This window comes from Argopecten irradians, chromosome 9 (genome assembly GCF_041381155.1).
Source record: "Argopecten irradians isolate NY chromosome 9, Ai_NY, whole genome shotgun sequence".
Taxonomy (NCBI): Eukaryota; Metazoa; Mollusca; class Bivalvia; order Pectinida; family Pectinidae; genus Argopecten; species Argopecten irradians.
The window spans coordinates 13,450,173-13,469,637 of NC_091142.1; the positions used below are offsets into that span (position 1 = coordinate 13,450,173).

At 34.0% G+C, this 19,465-nt stretch overlaps 1 protein-coding gene across 1 annotated transcript; it reads right to left on the bottom strand.

Moving 5' to 3' along the window:
- Positions 1–899: 899 nt before the first annotated feature.
- On the bottom strand, positions 900–19,461 carry LOC138331535 (NIF3-like protein 1). Its single transcript, XM_069279225.1, has 8 exons — positions 19,347–19,461; positions 15,622–15,827; positions 14,618–14,864; positions 12,877–13,027; positions 10,405–10,479; positions 10,326–10,371; positions 2,139–2,265; positions 900–1,212 (listed from the first exon to the last, which is right to left on the bottom strand). The coding sequence occupies exons 2-8, from the start codon at positions 15,727–15,729 to the stop codon at positions 941–943; spliced, it is 1,026 nt and encodes a 341-aa protein (XP_069135326.1). The 5' UTR covers positions 15,730–15,827; positions 19,347–19,461; the 3' UTR covers positions 900–940.
- Positions 19,462–19,465: the final 4 nt, after the last annotated feature.

Below are 19,465 nucleotides of genomic sequence, written 5' to 3' on the forward strand. Positions count from 1 at the left end.
AGTGTCGCCCTTGCGTAGCAGGCGACACAAAAATGAGGTTAAAATGAGAAAAACATATTTTAAAAATCCAGACAAAAATATTTAAAAACTATTTGCATACCTACTTTCCTTTGTCACATTCATGCAACACTCATACATATTGCTTAGTTAGGTGATATGAAATTTATAACAAGCAGACATAATCTTTTTGATCTATCGGCGAGATTTGAACCCACATACTTAACACTTCCCATCGGCTCTGAAGTCTATCGTCTTAACCACTACACCACTGGGTCAATTGGCGAATCAAAAGACAAAATATTCTGTTAAAAACTATAGCTTTGAAATTAATCTTGCTTAATTATTACAATGATAAATATGGAATGTTTTTGTTTATTGAATACATTTGAGAATGAATGAAGAGGAGTATTTATTTGTTTTCTCACCAAAAATTTATTTTGGCCTAAAAATCTAGAGAGGGGTTCAAAAGGAACTCTTCCCTATATTTCTGCGTTAACTGCCCTTGCAAGTAGGTACATCTATTTCACTTCTGAGAAAATGGGGTGAATTTTGCTCACAAAATAATGTCACAATGGATACCTATTTGCAAGGGAGGTAACTCTACTATGCAAAGACGGAATATGAGACAGAACAGGTTGTTTCTTGCTGATTATGGGGGTAATTATATAGAGGGAGAGGAGAAAATGCAAAAGCAAGGCTTGGATTTGAACCCAGCACCTCAAAACGAAAGCTCTACCGAATGAGCAACCTAGTCAGCTATGATGAGCCTAGTCTAATCCCAAATCATAATCTAAGGGTGTTATTTAAAATATATTGCAACATGACAGACCACTGATCACTTACTAGTTTTCCATCTTTTTACCTACTATGATATATGTTACAAGACGAAAAATGTATGATGTGTTTTTATTTACTTTATTTCTAACAGATTTACACCAAGTTATACTATTTCCAGTGGATCTCGATCTGTTTTAGAAATAACAATGTCAATTTTCTCCTTAAATAATTTGTTGAGTTCCTGTCTCAGCATGTGAAGGTATCCCCGTTCTGTGTTACTATGGTCACAAAGGATCACGCTAGTCCCGTTGTAAACGGCTTGGAGAACTTCATGATGGGACATCTCACCTGTTACATACAGCGACGCTGGTACGTTTCTAAGGACGCTCCCGCCCGACCCAGCACATACAGCAACACTGCTGACCTGAGGTTCTCCTGCAAGATGTATAAACAGGTATCAGTACAGCAAATAAACGTAATATAAAACTTTGTAACAAAATTAACACAGTGGTAAGGTATTGGTAGTGATTAATAACACATTGAAGCCTTTTGATGGTCTCGAACAAATTTTTTTCTATGAATGAAAGTACTAGACATATCAAAGAAACTTAAGAAATTTAACAAAGGATGACAATGTATTGACTCGTGCCCTATCCAGGCCTCCAACTCACGCTCTACAGCACGCAATCGCCTAGCCAAACATACCTGCGCTTTCTACCAGCGCGCCACATCCACGTTATATTGTATCGTAATATTCTGATTATTGTTAGAAGTTTCACTGACATCACAATAATAACAGAGATTTGACTGTATATAATGTAATACGTTGATGGTAGTAGAAGACAGAAATGAGTCAGTCACCACTCACAAAAATTTAGATCTCTAGCAACATGTGATCATGTATTGAGTAGTACAGTATTCCGTCTTTGCATATTACAGAGTTAGCTCCCATGTGGGTATAGGTATCCATTGTGGCGTCATAATTTTGTGAACTCATTTCACATCGTTTTCTCCGAAAAATATGACGTTACGCTCGCAAACAGATGACGTTAAAATCAATACCTACCCCCAAGAGCAGATAACTCTGTAATATGCAAATAAAAACAAATGTAAGCTCAATGTTACGGGGTCAAACAATTTAATCAGTATAGCCAGCTTTTCTAATGATACAGGTTTTGCTTACTATAATTAAGAAAACTGCAATAAAATTAAAAGTATCCAGATTAAATAAGGAAAGTTTTTGACAGGTTACACTGTATTAAACTATATTTTGTATGTTTATTTATTCACAATTACATGTGTAAATGAGTTAAAAATCTGAATGCAATAAAATAATTTATTTCGGGACTTCATGTATTTACCTGGGGCGGCTGCTAGTCGCACATGTTCTAAGTTTGTATGTTTCTTTACGACTGACACGGCCTCGTTTAATGTCATAGGCTCTTTTAGGGTACCTTTTCTCCCCATACCATATCCTGGCCATACGACCTACAGATACAAAAGAGGATGTGATATTCCAAACGTATTGTTATGTTTATGTCCAAAAATGAGTAAAATAATGTAAAACTATACAGAACTTAACAGTTTATGTCCAACAATAAGTACAGTCATGTAAAACTATACAGAACTTAACAGTTTATGTCAACCAATGAGTACAGTCATGTAAAGCTATACAAAACTTAACAGTTTATGTCCAACAATGAGTACAGTCATGTAAAACTATACAAAACTTAACAGTTTATGTCAACCAATATGTACAGTCATGTAAAACTATACAGAACTTAACAGTTTATGTCCAACAATGAGTACAGTCATGTAAAACTATACAGAACTTAACAGTTTATGTCCAACAATAAGTACAGTCATGTAAAACTATACAGAACTTAACAGTTTATGTCCAACAATAAGTACAGTCATGTAAAGCTATACAGAACTTAACAGTTTATGTCCAACAATAAGTACAGTCATGTAAAACTATACAGAACTTAACAGTTTATGTCCAACGATGAGTTCAGTCATGCAAAACTATACAAAACTTAACAGTTTATGTCCAACAATAAGTACAGTCATGTAAAGCTATACAGAACTTAACAGTTTATGTCCAACAATAAGTACAGTCATGTAAAACTATACAAAACTTAACAGTTTATGTCCAACAATGAGTACAGTCATGTAAAACTATACAGAACTTAACAGTTTATGTCCAACAATAAGTACAGTCATGTAAAACTATACAGAACTTAACAGTTTATGTCCAACAATGAGTTCAGTCATGTAAAGCTATACAGAACTTAACAATTTATGTCCAACAATGAGTACAGTCATGTAAAGCTATACAGAACTTAACAGTTTATGTTCAACAATAAGTACAGTCATGTAAAGCTATACAGAACTTAACAGTTTATGTCCAACAATGAGTACAGTCATGTAAAACTATACAGAACTTAACAGTTTATGTCCAACAATAAGTACAGTCATGTAAAGCTATACAGAACTTAACAGTGTAAAACTATACAGAACTTAACAGTTTATGTCAACCAATGAGTACAGTCATTTAAAGCTATACAGAACTTAACAGTTTATGTCCAACAATGAGTACAGTCATGTAAAGCTATACAGAACTTAACAGTTTATGTCCAACAATGAGTACAGTCATGTAAAACTATACAGAACTTAACAGTTTATGTCCAACAATAAGTACAGTCATGTAAAACTATACAGAACTTAACAGTTTATGTCCAACAATGAGTACAGTCATGTAAAACTATACAGAACTTAACAGTTTATGTCCAACAATAAGTACAGTCATGTAAAACTATACAGAACTTAACAGTTTATGTCCAACAATAAGTACAGTCATGTAAAACTATACAGAACTTAACAGTTTATGTCCACCAATGAGTACAGTCATGTAAAACTATACAGAACTTAACAGTTTATGTCCAACAATAAGTACAGTCATGTAAAACTATACAGAACTTAACAGTTTATGTCCAACAATGAGTACAGTCATGTAAAACTATACAGAACTTAACAGTTTATGTCCAACAATAAGTACAGTCATGTAAAACTATACAGAACTTAACAGTTTATGTCCAACAATAAGTACAGTCATGTAAAACTATACAAAACTTAACAGTTTATGTCCAACAATGAGTACAGTCATGTAAAACTATACAGAACTTAACAGTTTATGTCCAACAATGAGTACAGTCATGTAAAGCTATACAGAACTTAACAGTTTATGTCCAATAATGAGTACAGTCATGTAACGCTATACAGAACTTAACAGTTTATGTCCAACAATGAGTACAGTCATGTAAAGCTATACAGAACTTAACAGTTTATGTCCAACAATATGTACAGTCATGGAAAACTATACAGAACTTAACAGTTTATGTCCAACAATATGTACAGTCATGTAAAACTATACAGAACTTAACAGTTTATGTCCAACAATGAGTACAGTCATGTAAAACTATACAGAACTTAACAGTTTATGTCCAACAATAAGTACAGTCATGTAAAGCTATACAAAACTTAACAGTTTATGTCCAACAATATGTACAGTCATGTAAAACTATACAGAACTTAACAGTTTATGTCCAACAATATGTACAGTCATGTAAAGCTATACAGAACTTAACAGTTTATGTCCAATAATGAGTACAGTCATGGAAAACTATACAGAACTTAACAGTTTATGTCCAACAATATGTACAGTCATGTAAAGCTATACAGAACTTAACAGTTTATGTCCAACAGTGAGTACAGTCATGGAAAACTATACAGAACTTAACAGTTTATGTCCAACAATAAGTACAGTCATGTAAAACTATACAGAACTTAACAGTTTATGTACAACAATGAGTACAGTCATGTAAAACTATACAGAACTTAACAGTTTATGTCCAACAATATGTACAGTCATGTAAAACTATACAGAACTTAACAGTTTATGTCCAACAATAAGTACAGTCATGGAAAACTATACAGAACTTAACAGTTTATGTCCAACAATAAGTACAGTCATGTAAAACTATACAGAACTTAACAGTTTATGTCCAACAATAAGTACAGTCATGTAAAACTATACAGAACTTAACAGTTTATGTCCAACAATAAGTACAGTCATGTAAAACTATACAGAACTTAACAGTTTATGTCCAACAATGAGTACAGTCATGTAAAGCTATACAGAACTTAACAGTTTATGTCCAACAATGAGTACAGTCATGTAAAGCTATACAGAACTTAACAGTTTATGTTCAACAATAAGTACAGTCATGTAAAACTATACAGAACTTAACAGTTTATGTTCAACAATAAGTACAGTCATGTAAAGCTATACAGAACTTAACAGTTTATGTCCAACAATAAGTACAGTCATGTAAAGCTATACAGAACTTAACAGTTTATGTCAACCAATGAGTACAGTCATGTAAAACTATACAGAACTTAACAGTTTATGTCAACCAATGAGTACAGTCATGTTAAGCTATACAAAACTTAACAGTTTATGTCAACCAATGAGTACAGTCATGTAAAACTATACAGAACTTAACAATTTATGTCCAACAATAAGTACAGTCATGTAAAGCTATACAAAACTTAACAATTTATGTCCAACAATAAGTACAGTCATGTAAAGCTATACAGAACTTAACAGTTTATGTCCAACAATGAGTACAGTCATGTAAAACTATACAAAACTTAACAGTTTATGTCCAACAATAAGTACAGTCATGTAAAGCTATACAGAACTTAACAGTTTATGTCCAACAATGAGTACAGTCATGTAAAACTATACAAAACTTAACAGTTTATGTCCAACAATAAGTACAGTCATGTAAAGCTATACAGAACTTAACAGTTTATGTCCAACAATAAGTACAGTCATGTAAAGCTATACAAAACTTAACAGTGTAAAACTATACAGAACTTAACAGTTTATGTCCAACAATGAGTACAGTCATGTAAAGCTATACAGAACTTAACAGTTTATGTCCAACAATAAGTACAGTCATGTAAAGCTATACAGAACTTAACAGTTTATGTCCAACAATGAGTACAGTCATGTAAAGCTATACAAAACTTAACAGTTTATGTCCAACAATAAGTACAGTCATGTAAAACTATACAGAACTTAACAGTTTATGTCAACCAATGAGTACAGTCATGTAAATCTATACAAAACTTAACAATTTATGTCAACCAATGTGTACAGTCATGTAAAACTATACAGAACTTAACAGTTTATGTCCAACAATGAGTACAGTCATGTAAAGCTATACAAAACTTAACAGTTTATGTCCAACAATAAGTACAGTCATGTAAAGCTATACAGAACTTAACAGTTTATGTCAACCAATGAGTACAGTCATGTAAAGCTATACAGAACTTAACAATTTATGTCAACCAATGAGTACAGTCATGTAAATCTATACAGAACTTAACAGTTTATGTCCAACAATAAGTACAGTCATGTAAAACTATACAGAACTTAACAGTTTATGTCAACCAATGAGTACAGTCATGTAAATCTATACAAAACTTAACAATTTATGTCAACCAATGTGTACAGTCATGTAAAGCTATACAGACCTTAACAGTTTATGTCCAACAATAAGTACAGTCATGTAAAGCTATACAAAACTTAACAGTTTATGTTCAACAATGAGTACAGTCATGTAAAACTATACAGAACTTAACAGTTTATGTCCAACGATGAGTTCAGTCATGTAAAGCTATACAGAACTTAACAGTGTAAAACTATACAGAACTTAACAGTTTATGTTCAACAATAAGTACAGTCATGTAAAGCTATACAGAACTTAACAGTTTATGTCCAACAATAAGTACAGTCATGTAAAGCTATACAAAACTTAACAGTTTATGTCCAACAATGAGTACAGTCATGTAAAGCTATACAGAACTTAACAGTTTATGTCCAACAATAAGTACAGTCATGTAAAACTATACAGAACTTAACAGTTTATGTCCAACAATGAGTACAGTCATGTAAATCTATACAGAACTTAACAGTTTATGTCCAATAATGAGTACAGTCATGTAAAGCTATACAGAACTTAACAGTGTAAAACTATACAGAACTTAACAATTTATGTCCAACAATGAGTACAGTCATGTAAAGCTATACAGAACTTAACAGTTTATGTCCAACAATGAGTACAGTCATGTAAAGCTATACAAAACTTAACAGTTTATGTCCAACAATGAGTACAGTCATGTAAAGCTATACAGAACTTAACAGTTTATGTCCAACAATAAGTACAGTCATGTAAAGCTATACAGAACTTAACACAGTTTATGTCCAACAATAAGTACAGTCATGTAAAGCTATACAAAACTTAACAGTTTATGTCCAACAATGAGTACAGTCATGTAAAGCTATACAGAACTTAACAGTTTATGTCCAACAATAAGTACAGTCATGTAAAGCTATACAGAACTTAACAGTTTATGTCCAACAATAAGTACAGTCATGTAAAGCTATACAAAACTTAACAGTGTAAAACTATACAGAACTTAACAGTTTATGTCCAACAATGAGTACAGTCATGTAAAACTATACAGAACTTAACAGTTTATGTCCAACAATAAGTACAGTCATGTAAAGCTATACAAAACTTAACAGTGTAAAACTATACAGAACTTAACAGTTTATGTCCAACAATGAGTACAGTCATGTAAAGCTATACAGAACTAAACAGTTTATGTCCAACAATAAGTACAGTCATGTAAAACTATACAAAACTTAACAATTTATGTCAACCAATGAGTACAGTCATGTACAGCTATACAAAACTTAACAGTTTATGTCCAACAATGAGTACAGTTATGTAAAGCTATACAAAACTTTACAGTTTATGTCCAACAATAAGTACAGTCATATAAAGCTATACAAAACTTAACAGTTTATGTCAACCAATGAGTACAGTCATGTAAATCTATACAGACCTTAACAGTTTATGTCCAACAATAAGTACAGTCATGTAAAACTATACAGAACTTAAGAGTTTATGTCAACCAATGAGTACAGTCATGTAAATCTATACAGAACTTAACAATTTATGTCAACCAATGAGTACAGTCATGTAAATCTATACAGACCTTAACAGTTTATGTCCAACAATAAGTACAGTCATGTAAAACTATACAGAACTTAACAGTTTATGTCAACCAATGAGTACAGTCATGTAAATCTATACAAAACTTAACAATTTATGTCCAACAATGAGTACAGTCATGTAAAACTATACAGAACTTAACAGTTTATGTCCAACAATGAGTACAGTCATGTAAAGCTATACAGAACTTAACAGTTTATGTCCAACAATGAGTACAGTCATGTAAAGCTATACAGAACTTAACAATTTATGTCCAACAATGAGTACAGTCATGTAAAACTATACAGAACTTAACAGTTTATGTCCAACAATGAGTACAGTCATGTAAAGCTATACAGAACTTAACAGTTTATGTCAACCAATGAGTACAGTCATGTAAAACTATACAGAACTTAACAGTTTATGTCCAACAATGAGTACAGTTAAGTTATACATAACTTAACAATTTATGTCCAACAATGAGTACAGTCATGTAAAGCTATACAAAACTTAACAGTTTATGTCCAACAATGAGTACAGTCATGTAAAACTATACAGAACTTAACATTTGATGTCCAACAATGAGTACAGTCATGTAAAACTATACAGAACTTAACATTTGATGTCCAACAATAAGTACAGTCATGGAAAACTATACAGAACTTAACATTTGATGTCCAACAATGAGTACAGTCATGTAAAACTATACAGAACTTAACAGATTATGTCCAACAATGAGTACAGTCATGTAAAACTATACAAAACTTAACAGTTTATGTCCAACAATGAGTACAGTCATGTAAAGCTATACAGAACTTAACATTTGATGTCCAACAATGAGTACAGTCATGTAAAACTATACAGAACTTAACAATTTTTGTCCAACAATGAGTACAGTCATGTAAAACTATACAAAACTTAACAGTTTATGTCAACCAATGAGTACAGTCATGTAAAGCTATACAGAACTTAACATTTGATGTCCAACAATGAGTACAGTCATGTAAAACTATACAGAACTTAACAGTTTATGTCAACCAATGAGTACAGTCATGTAAAGCTATACAGAACTTAACAGTTTATGTTCAACAATGAGTACAGTCATGTAAAGCTATACAAAACTTAACAATTTATGTCCAACAATAAGTACAGTCATGTAAAACTATACAAAACTTAACAGTTTATGTCCAACAATGAGTACAGTCATGTAAAGCTATACAGAACTTAACAGTTTATGTCAACCAATGAGTACAGTCATGTAAAACTATATAGAACTTAACAGTTTATGTCAACCAATGAGTACAGTCATGTAAAACTATACAAAACTTAACAGTTTATGTCAAACAATGAGTACAGTCATGTAAAGCTATACAGAACTTAACAGTTTATGTCCAACCATATGTACAGTCATGTAAAGCTATACAAAACTTAACAGTTTATGTCAAACAATGAGTACAGTCATGTAAAACTATACAGAACTTAACAGTTTATGTCCAACAATGAGTACAGTCATGTAAAGCTATACAGAACTTAACAGTTTATGTCCAACAATGAGTACAGTCATGTAAAACTATACAGAACTTAACAGTTTATGTCAACCAAAGAGTACAGTCATGTAAAGCTATACAGAACTTAACAGTTAATGTCCAACAATGAGTACAGTCATGTAAAACTATACAGAACTTAACAGTTTATGTCAAACAATGAGTACAGTCATGTAAAACTATACAAAACTTAACAGTTTATGTCCAACAATGAGTACAGTCATGTAAAGCTATACAGAACTTAACAGTTTATGTCAACCAATGAGTACAGTCATGTAAAACTATACAAAACTTAACAGTTTATGTCCAACAATGAGTACAGTCATGTAAAACTATACAAAACTTAACAGTTTATGTCCAACAATGAGTACAGTCATGTAAAACTATACAGAACTTAACAGTTTATGTCCAACAATGAGTACAGTCATGTAAAACTATACAAAACTTAACAGTTTATGTCCAACAATGAGTACAGTCATGTAAAACTATACAGAACTTAACAGTTTATGTCCAACAATGAGTACAGTCATGTAAAGCTATACAGAACTTAACAGTTTATGTCCAACAATGAGTACAGTCATGTAAAGCTATACAGAACTGGTTAATTATTAATAGTCTAGATTTAAAATAGAGTTCATGTAGGGTTAATGCCCAGTAGTTAATTACATTATTGTAATCATTAAATGGTAAACGAATGGCACCTATATACAAAGTACCTATAAAAATTATCAATTCCCAAAGGAATGATAGATATTGTGGTTAATGTGACATTATCAATGAGATACAGGTATTTCTACAGGGTAAAATGTCTGTTGTAATAATATACATGTACATTAAATAGATACATATAGATAATAGTCAGCTATTGTAGTACCTTCTGAAGGTCATAAGACTCTATGGATTTGATGACCTTCATGTGATCACCAATAACTTCCATCACATCTGGAGCATTGTCACCAATAACTTCCATCACATCTGGAGCATTGTCCTGGTTACCTAGGAAACTGATCTGGACAAGGTCAGGTTCACTAGAACAATAAAACAAAGGTAATAACAGGAACCAATCTAGACTAGGTCAGAGTTACTAGAATAATCAAACAAAGGCAGAAACAGGACAAGGTCAGGGTCACTAGAGCAATCAAACAAAGGTAGTAATAAGACAAGGTCGGGGTCACTAGAACAATCAAACAAAGGTAGAAACAGGACAAGGTCAGGGTCACTAAAAAAATCCAACAAAGGTAGTAACAGGACAAGGTCAGGGTCACTAGAACAATCAAACAAAGGTAGTAACAGGACAAGGTCAGGGTCACTAGAACAATCAAACAAAGGTAGTAATAAGACAAGGTCGGGGTCACTAGAACAATCACACAAAGGTAGTAACAGGACAAGGTCAGGGTCACTAGAACAATCAAACAAAGGTAGTAACAGGACAAGGTCAGGGTCACTAGAACAATCAAACAAAGGTAGTAATAAGACAAGGTCGGGGTCACTAGAACAATCACACAAAGGTAGTAATAGGACAAGGTCAGGGTCACTAGAACAATCACACAAAGGTAGTAACAGGACAAGGTCAGGGTCACTAGAACAATCAAACAAAGGTAGTAACAGGACAAGGTCAGGGTCACTAGAACAATCAAACAAAGGTAGTAATAAGACAAGGTCCGGGTCACTAGAACAATCACACAAAGGTTGTAACTGGACAAGGTCAGGGTCACTAGAACAATCAAACAAAGGTAGTAAAAGACAAGGTCAGGGTCACTAGAACAATCAACAAAGGTAGTAACAGGACAAGGTCAGGGTCACTAGAACAATCAAACAAAGGTAGTAATAAGACAAGGTCAGGGTCACTAGAACAATCAAACAAAGGTAGTAACAGGACAAGGTCAGGGTCACTAGAACAATCAAACAAAGGTAGTAACAGGACAAGGTCAGGGTCACTAGAACAATCAAACAAAGGTAGTAACAGGACAAGGTCAGGGTCACTAGAACAATCAAACAAAGGTAGTAACAGGACAAGGTCAGGGTCACTAGAACAATCAAACAAAGGTAGTAACAGGACAAGGTCAGGGTCACTAGAACAATCAAACAAAGGTAGTAATAGGACAAGGTCAGGGTCACTAGAACAATCAAACAAAGGTATTAACAGGACAAGGTCAGGGTCACTAGAACAATCAAAGGTAGATGATTGTATTTATAATAAAAATCAAAGATATGAATATATCATATAGATGGTTATTTTTGCGAGGAGGATATTTTTGTGATTTCTCGGATCAATGTTATGATCGCAAAAATTTGATTTTAAAATATTTAGTAATGATTGAGTCATATATATCTAAAGCTAGATCACAAAAATTTAAAAATGCTGAAACTTTATTTCATCTTTTTCAATTAAAATCGCAAAAAATTTCACCCATAAGAATAACCGGCTATTCAGTACATGTAATAGTCTTTGATAAATCAATGAGAATACATTAATATAATTAGCATCAAAATGAAAAATAATTACAATATGTACATATATGTATTGATAATATACCGTATGATTGATAAGGATGTGGCAACTTAATTTGTTGTTGATCAACAAGATTAGCTAGTATACATGGAATTTGCCCCCACCCCTGTGGACCACAAACACCAGAATCCAAAGTTGAAAGGTCAGCAGTATGTTACCCTTCAACATTACTGAAGTCCCATTCAAATCTATGACAAAGAGGGAAATAGATTGCCTGTAACTGGTTCAGGTGTGTTTGGTTTGGATTGATTGATTTTAAGCGCAGTACTTAAATAGGTTATTAACATCATTAGGGTCATTTAAGGATTGCCAGGTTTAGAAGGTGGAGAAAAGTCGGAGTACCCAGAGAAAAACCACCAGCCAGCAGTCAGTACTGGTACCTGGCAACTGCCATCACATTGTATTCAAACTCATTACCATAAGGCAAAAACAAAAATTGTCTGTTTAGGAATACATTAGCAAAACAAGTAGGGTCAGTAGGTCGGGAGGATTTTTTATGTTAGTGTCTTTCACTCTTAAATAATGGCCAGAACCGTAGTCTGAGATCAAAATCGCGACTTTTAATTTTCTTTTTGTGTAGAAAAGTGGAGTCGGGGGTAAAAAAATTAGGGTCGGTCGGGTAACCTTTAACAGACATATTATTTTTTTTGGCCAAAGGTGAAGGGCTTGTGGTAATATGTCAGGACATCTTAACCACTATAGGTTCAAGTTCAGGGTACTAAATGGGACATTGATAATACATATTGTATATACTGTATACAATTACAGCTAATAACAGCAAATACGGTACATGTATAATACACTTACACAAAACGACATAGTCTCAAACTGTCATCATTAAAACTGATTTTGATATATGCTATTATTTAAACTAATAATTGTTATCCTGAATCTGTGCAACTTGAAGACTTACACGGCTATGGATGTGGTAACAGTCCCCTTAATGCCTGAAAGTCCCTGTACAAGTGTGGGCGCCAGATCAGCAGGCACTGTGAAGATTCTTTTCTTACTGAACTTCTTATTGGGCATTACAGTTGGCTCAATAGGACATTTGTTCTGTAAATCTGTGAATTCACATTATTCAATTCAGAATCAATTCATGTTTTAATGCTTTATGTCATCCATTGTAAAACAAAAACATAAAGATGCTCCACCGCCGACAGAGCATAAACGATATTCATCATTTGAACAATAATTGGTGTTTAATCGTGTATATATGTCTAATTAACACAAAAAATAATATAGAATAATTTGTTTTGATTTTGCTGCATGCACAATCAGTACTTCATTCCATATAGGATATAGTGTCAGGGAATTTTTTCGGGATGCAATTAAATATTTTTTATATTTTAAACTTTACTTAAAATTAGAAGCTCAAACTTTTCAATGGTAGAAATGGAGTAAAGTAAGTAACTTTTCGTAACTGAATAAAAATACCAAATCGTCTGCTCCTGTTTTTGATAGTGAAAAAATACCATTTATCAGCGGTGGAGCAACTTCGCTAGCCAAGGGTATAAGCCAATACTCTTTTACCCTTGGCATATCTGACTTCAGAACGGGTAGTCCCGCACTGCGCCACCTGCTGGATCACCGCAGTTGCGCCCCTTTTTACGTAATAAGCAACCAATCAAAAAGCTTGTATCATTGTTGTATGGTTGAAAAAATGGCAGCGCCCCATGAAACATGCGTGTTGTTTGCGACAGATTCAAAATACCAAAGATGAACATGTGTGTGAGTCATTTGTTTATTAGTGAGTTCGGACACCAGTTTTTGCGTTTCATGCAGAAGTTCTGCAATGTCCAATTTTGTAACGAGATCGTAGTATATCTTTTAATTGTTTAATTTGTGAAACATAAACCACGCACATACTTTCCAATCTGTTTGGAGAGCAACGTCTCCAAGACGTTCATTTAGCTGGTATAAAACATCTAATTGATTAAATAGATAGTAATATAATTTCGCTAGGAGTTGAAGTTGACGGACATGCCTGATGCCTCATTTGACAAATGTAGGTCACTATACTACCGCTTCAGTTCAGTTTTGTTGACAAATCAAAGCTGCGTTTTCATTGGTCGCCTGAACCTAGCCGCATCCAATCAGAATTTGAAAGCAAAAACACCTGTTCTGAAGTGAGATATGCCAAGGGTAGTAGGAAGAGAATCAGACTTAATACCCTTGGCTAGCGAAGTTGGCGGTGGAGCATCTTTAAGTAAATGTGGATAATTTCTTCTTTTTTTTTTTTTTGCTGCAGTGAGGGAATTCTACTGTATAATGAAACTATTCACACATAAAGTTTCCACTTTTTGATTCATATGGATATATTTACAGAAAGTGAAATATGCAAATATAATTATACATAAAGTGTCTAAACAGAAACTAAACAGGGATTTATTCCTTTACCACATGATATACCTGATAACATTTGTCAGGACTAGTATCTCCAGTGGTCATGGAACGTAACTCTGTAATCTTCCAGCTGATATGACGTCAAGGTGGGATATTTATCTCTTTACTTCATTCTTACACCAATAGAAACAATAGTCCTGCACAAACGTTATCGGGTATCACATGATACGAGGATAAGTCCCATAGCTGTCAAATTTAAAAACAAATCCAAATTAATTGTCATATGCAAACTTTATTAGATTACTTACCGAATGCGCTGATAAGCCAGTCGTTGACCCCACCTTCTAGAGCATCATAGGAAGTATGAGGAGAAAAGACAGCTATCCGATTTTCGATACATTTTGTTATAACCCGGTCTTTCCAGTTAACCTGTGTGAGGCGCTTTATGGGGGAGAACAGTGGGGGATGGTAAGACAAGATCATGTTGGCTTTCTCTTCTATAGCCTCATCCAACACAGGAGGGGTGAGATCATTGGTCAGGAACAGTTTTGTCACCTAGGGGGTAATAAATGTCAAACAAATAATTATGTTTATACTTAAAATGCTTGTGTACAACATGTATAGTGACTCTTGCCTTAGCAATCACCTTTGTATAAAGACCAACTGCTTAATTAGACAACTTTGTCAGACTCCCAAATTGTCAATTTCAACATTAATTGTCATGTGTATATCAACATCACTTGGCTATATAAACATTTTTTTCTAATACTGTTTGAGTAGTTATATATAGACTGGTTGGATTTTATAAACTATTGGTTTGTCATTTTTAATAGTCTGCTAAACCTGCCATTATTAGGCTTTATCAGTTTTTAGCCTAATACATAGTCTATACTGTACATAAATAAAATACACGGACTAGGCAAAAAAAAAAAAAAAAAAACTAAAATTATAGGCAGATTAAGCAGACTAAAATTTTATATATTAAGACAATATTTTGCTTGGTTAATGCAAAGAAATTGTAAAGGAGTGAGTCCAACATGACGGTTCCTTTCAAAAAGCTAATGATTTGATTTTACAAAATCTTTCCTTTTTTTGAAAAGAACTGTCATGTTGGACACACTCCTTTACGATTTATAAATGGATTCTAAACGAGGCCTCTATATGCCTCTGGATCCACGACCAGTGCTATTGAGAATATCATGACTACCATTTCAAAATCCTAGGACATTGCGCCTCTACCCCCAGGAGTGATTATAAATCCTTGGTTAATGCTATGAAAATAAGTGTTAAATCTGTATACATGTATCTGTACCTCATGTGGGTCAGAAGGCTCCACCAGTAACCCTACATTGTCCCAATCTCCGGCTAGTTTAGGTGATGCATACTGATATAACAGGCCAACAACAGATTGTAGCTTCATGTCTTTAAGTTCTTCTATCACGTCTCTCTCTGTGTGAAATAAGGCTCGAGAACGGGGAAGCTTTACACCCGGCTGCCGGAGTAACCTTAACAATACACCTGTAAATACACCATATATAATATCATAGAGGAACCTAATTATCATTAAGATACAAAAATTAGCTTTAACCTATCTCAAAGAAGCAAAATTGAAATAGATAAAAAAAACTAAGACTAGACAATAAAATCTTAAGAAGTAAAGTATAATGAAACCTTGTTACAAGTAAAGTACAGTGCGACCTTTTTAACTAATAAAATTGTGTATGTACATGTACAGTAATAAGTCTACAGCGAAACTTTGTTAACTAATAACAAGAGGCCCAATGGGCCTTAACGGGCATCTGACTGTTAATAAAATACAGAGTAGAACTGTAATACATAGTAAGTTGTATGTTTAAAAATTTTAGCCTTTTTCACCTCTGTGACCTTAAATGAAGGCCAAGATCTTTCATTTAAACAAACTTGCTAGTGCTCATTCCAGCATGCTACATGCTTAAAGGCCCACTACCTTTCCGGAGCAAAATTTAAAGGTTTATTTAAAAACATTAATAACATCAGAAAATACATATCGATGGCCTAAGATGAGGTTACAACACCAAACATATGCAAGATTTCCTGCGTAATATATGACAACAGCTGAGAGTCATTTCGCTGTTTTGCCGTCTGGCGCAGTGATAGTCAACTACCAGGCGGTATTTAGGACGACGGCGGGAAACATAAGACGACCCGCGTTATGAAAATTAACGTTTTATTTATTTGAATCAAATTGTTCAGAAGGTGATGATACGTGTGTAGTATTAACGGTAAGTTAATAACTTTTGCGACTATACAAAATTATCGATCTCGTTTTACATTCCCATTTCAAAAATTGAAAGCCGTTTCGGAAAGGTAGTGGGCCTTTAATATCAGGTCTCTAGAATCATTAGTTATTCATTAAAAGAAACAGAGCATAAACTATACTCATCATTTTAACAATATTTGATGTTTAATCATGTATATATATGTTTGATTAAAGATGCTCCATCGTTGACAAATGGTATTTTTTCACTATCAAAAACAGGAGCAGACGATTTAGTATTTTTCATCAATTACAAAAGTTACTTACTTTACACCATTACCACCATTGAAAAGTTTGAGCTTATAATTTTACTTCAAGTTAAAAATATGAAAAATAATTAATAGCATCCCCAAAAACTTCCATCGCACTATATCCTATATAGAATGAAGTAATGATACTATTTAACAGCTGTGGAGCATCTTAAACTTTTGACCCCTGTGACCTTGAATGAAGGTCAAAGACATTCATTTGTTGGTACCACTTCCTCTTATCATGCCACAGGCTTAATATCAGGCCTCTAAGCCCCTATGTTCTTCATAAGACCTCATTTAAATATTTTAGCCTTTTTGACCCCTGTGACCTTGAATGAGGGTCAAGGCCATTCATTTGAAATTTGGTAGCCCTTCATCCCAGCATGCTTCAGGCCTTATATCAGTACCATGGGCCTTTTCATTAATGAGAAGAAGTCGTTTAACGCTTTTAGCCTTTTTTACTCCTGTGACCTTGAATGATGGTTAAGGCCTTTCATTTGAATAAAGTTGGTTGTTCTTCATCCCAGCATGCTTCAGGCCTTATATCAGTACCCTGGGCCTCTTCGCTAATGAGAAGAAGTCGTTTAAAACGCTTTTAGTCTTTTTACTACTCTGACATTGAGGGTCAAGATCATTCATTTGAAGAAAATCGGTAGCCCTTCTTCCCAGCATACTTCAGGCCATCCTCGATACTCCAGGGCTTCCGATCACTTACGATCTCTACACCCCTGGACTATCTCATGGCGAAATTGAAGGCAGCTCAGCGGAAAACATTTGACCAATCACAGGCTAGCAAATATTTCATTTGAAAACTACAGAGAGAGCGACGCCTAACATCAAAGCCACAGAGTCAACCACAGTGTACCGTTATACGGCTCTTTTGATGTACATCAAATGACTAAGTTACCTGTTCTATTCTGTTGCCTCCAGTTTTACTATGAGATAGTCCAGGGGTGTAGAGATGTAAGTGATCGGAAGCCCTGGAGTATCGAGGATGACTACAGGCCTAATATCAGTACCCTGTGCCTTTTGGTAAATGAGAAGAAGCTGTTTGAATTAAAAGTTGAGAGACGGCTGACAGCAGATGGTGCACTGTGGACGACGACGGACAAAGCATAATGACTATAGGTCATCCTGACCCTTTCGGTCATGATCAGATGACCTAAAAATGTACTCGTACATGGAATGTCTACAGTAAAACCTTGTTGACTACAAGTAAATTATAGGTCTTGTGAAACTTTGTTAACTAGCAGTAATGTCTACATTGTAATCATGTTATAATTATTATTATATAAATTAGAAAGTAATGTCTACAGCGAAACCACATTAACTAGAAGTTTAGTGAAACTGTATCAACAAGAAGGCAGCAGGAACATTAATTAATAATTAACAAATTTTGTATGCATTCATTTCACTTTCTGGTGATATTTTCCCATTGCAAATACAAATAGGCTATCTCCGATAACTCTTTCATTAATCCAATCCAACAACTAAGCGAGGAATCACTCTTTTTTTATCCAGCACTCGACTCTTGTTCGTATAATCCGCCATATTGTAATTGATGATGGGTACCTTTTTAGTGTACCCGCCCTTACCCGATACTGCACTGGAATTCTGTACCCAGACTTTGTATAAATTAAGTTTTATGGTTAAGGTTCTTAGAAGTACCTTTATTTGAAATACACGTATCATTAATTGAAGAATCTAACTTAAGTCGAGACTCTAATGTTTTACTTAACCGTTACCACATTAATATTGTAGCTTTTAGTATACAGGCACTGTGTATATGGGGTTTCCAGTTAGGGTCCGGGTATGGGGTACACAATATCCACTCAAACGTGTTTAAACCTAGATTTCAGTGGACAAGCAAAACGACAGTGAGGAAATCTGACTGCATTTTCCGCGTTCATAGTGAAATAAAGGTATGTTAATATATTATTTCGTGTCTGAAGTTGTGTTTTCCGTATCGAAAATTTATTTAAGAATATATTAGTATTAAATATATACATATTTATCCATGTTCGACGCGGAATACCGGCGACTTTTGTAGAGGCAGGTGTACCTCTTCCAAGCGAGCCGTTGGTTCCCTTGTCCTTTTATATAGTATAGTATATAGGCCTATAGTACACATGTATACACAACAGACTTTCTCACAACCTACGTTACAAGTCCCTGTGGAACGTACAGTACTTATTATCAGATTAATAATTATCTCAAAAAATGCTATCAAGCATGTAAGTCTTATCATAGGTGTATAGTACGCTGGTAAATCAAAGACTCAATATAGACTTATACATAGATTCTATGTTATATAGACTATATAGATCTGTGTATAAGCTTGGTGGGGTTTTGACTTCAAGCGTGCTAAACACATATGCCATGGTCTTATTTCACAAATCGCGCCCATGTGCAAATTTTTTATAGAGATATTTTATGAAACATCTTTAAGATATTAAACAAGTTAAGAAATGTTACAACTCCAATACTAACGAGCCAGTTTTGGTTTGTTTTAACCCACTCTCGTCCACGTTCATTGGTTTCTCGCAGTGTTGTTTGTAGTTATATATAGCCGACTTTCGTTTTCCCAAACCGGAAACGTGTTAGACAGG

What these genes read in the sequence shown, in the direction of transcription:
- LOC138331535 (XM_069279225.1), bottom strand. Translation starts at nt 15,729, where the DNA reads ATGAAGCTACAATCTGTTGTTGGCCTGTTATATCAGTATGCATCACCT. An exon ending in GTTACCACATCCATAGCCGT is followed by an intron (nt 10,480 to 12,876) that starts GTAAGTCTTCAA and finishes TTATTGTTCTAG; the next exon opens with TGAACCTGACCTTGTCCAGA. An exon ending in GCGACTAGCAGCCGCCCCAG is followed by an intron (nt 1,213 to 2,138) that starts GTAAATACATGA and finishes TACATCTTGCAG; the next exon opens with GAGAACCTCAGGTCAGCAGT.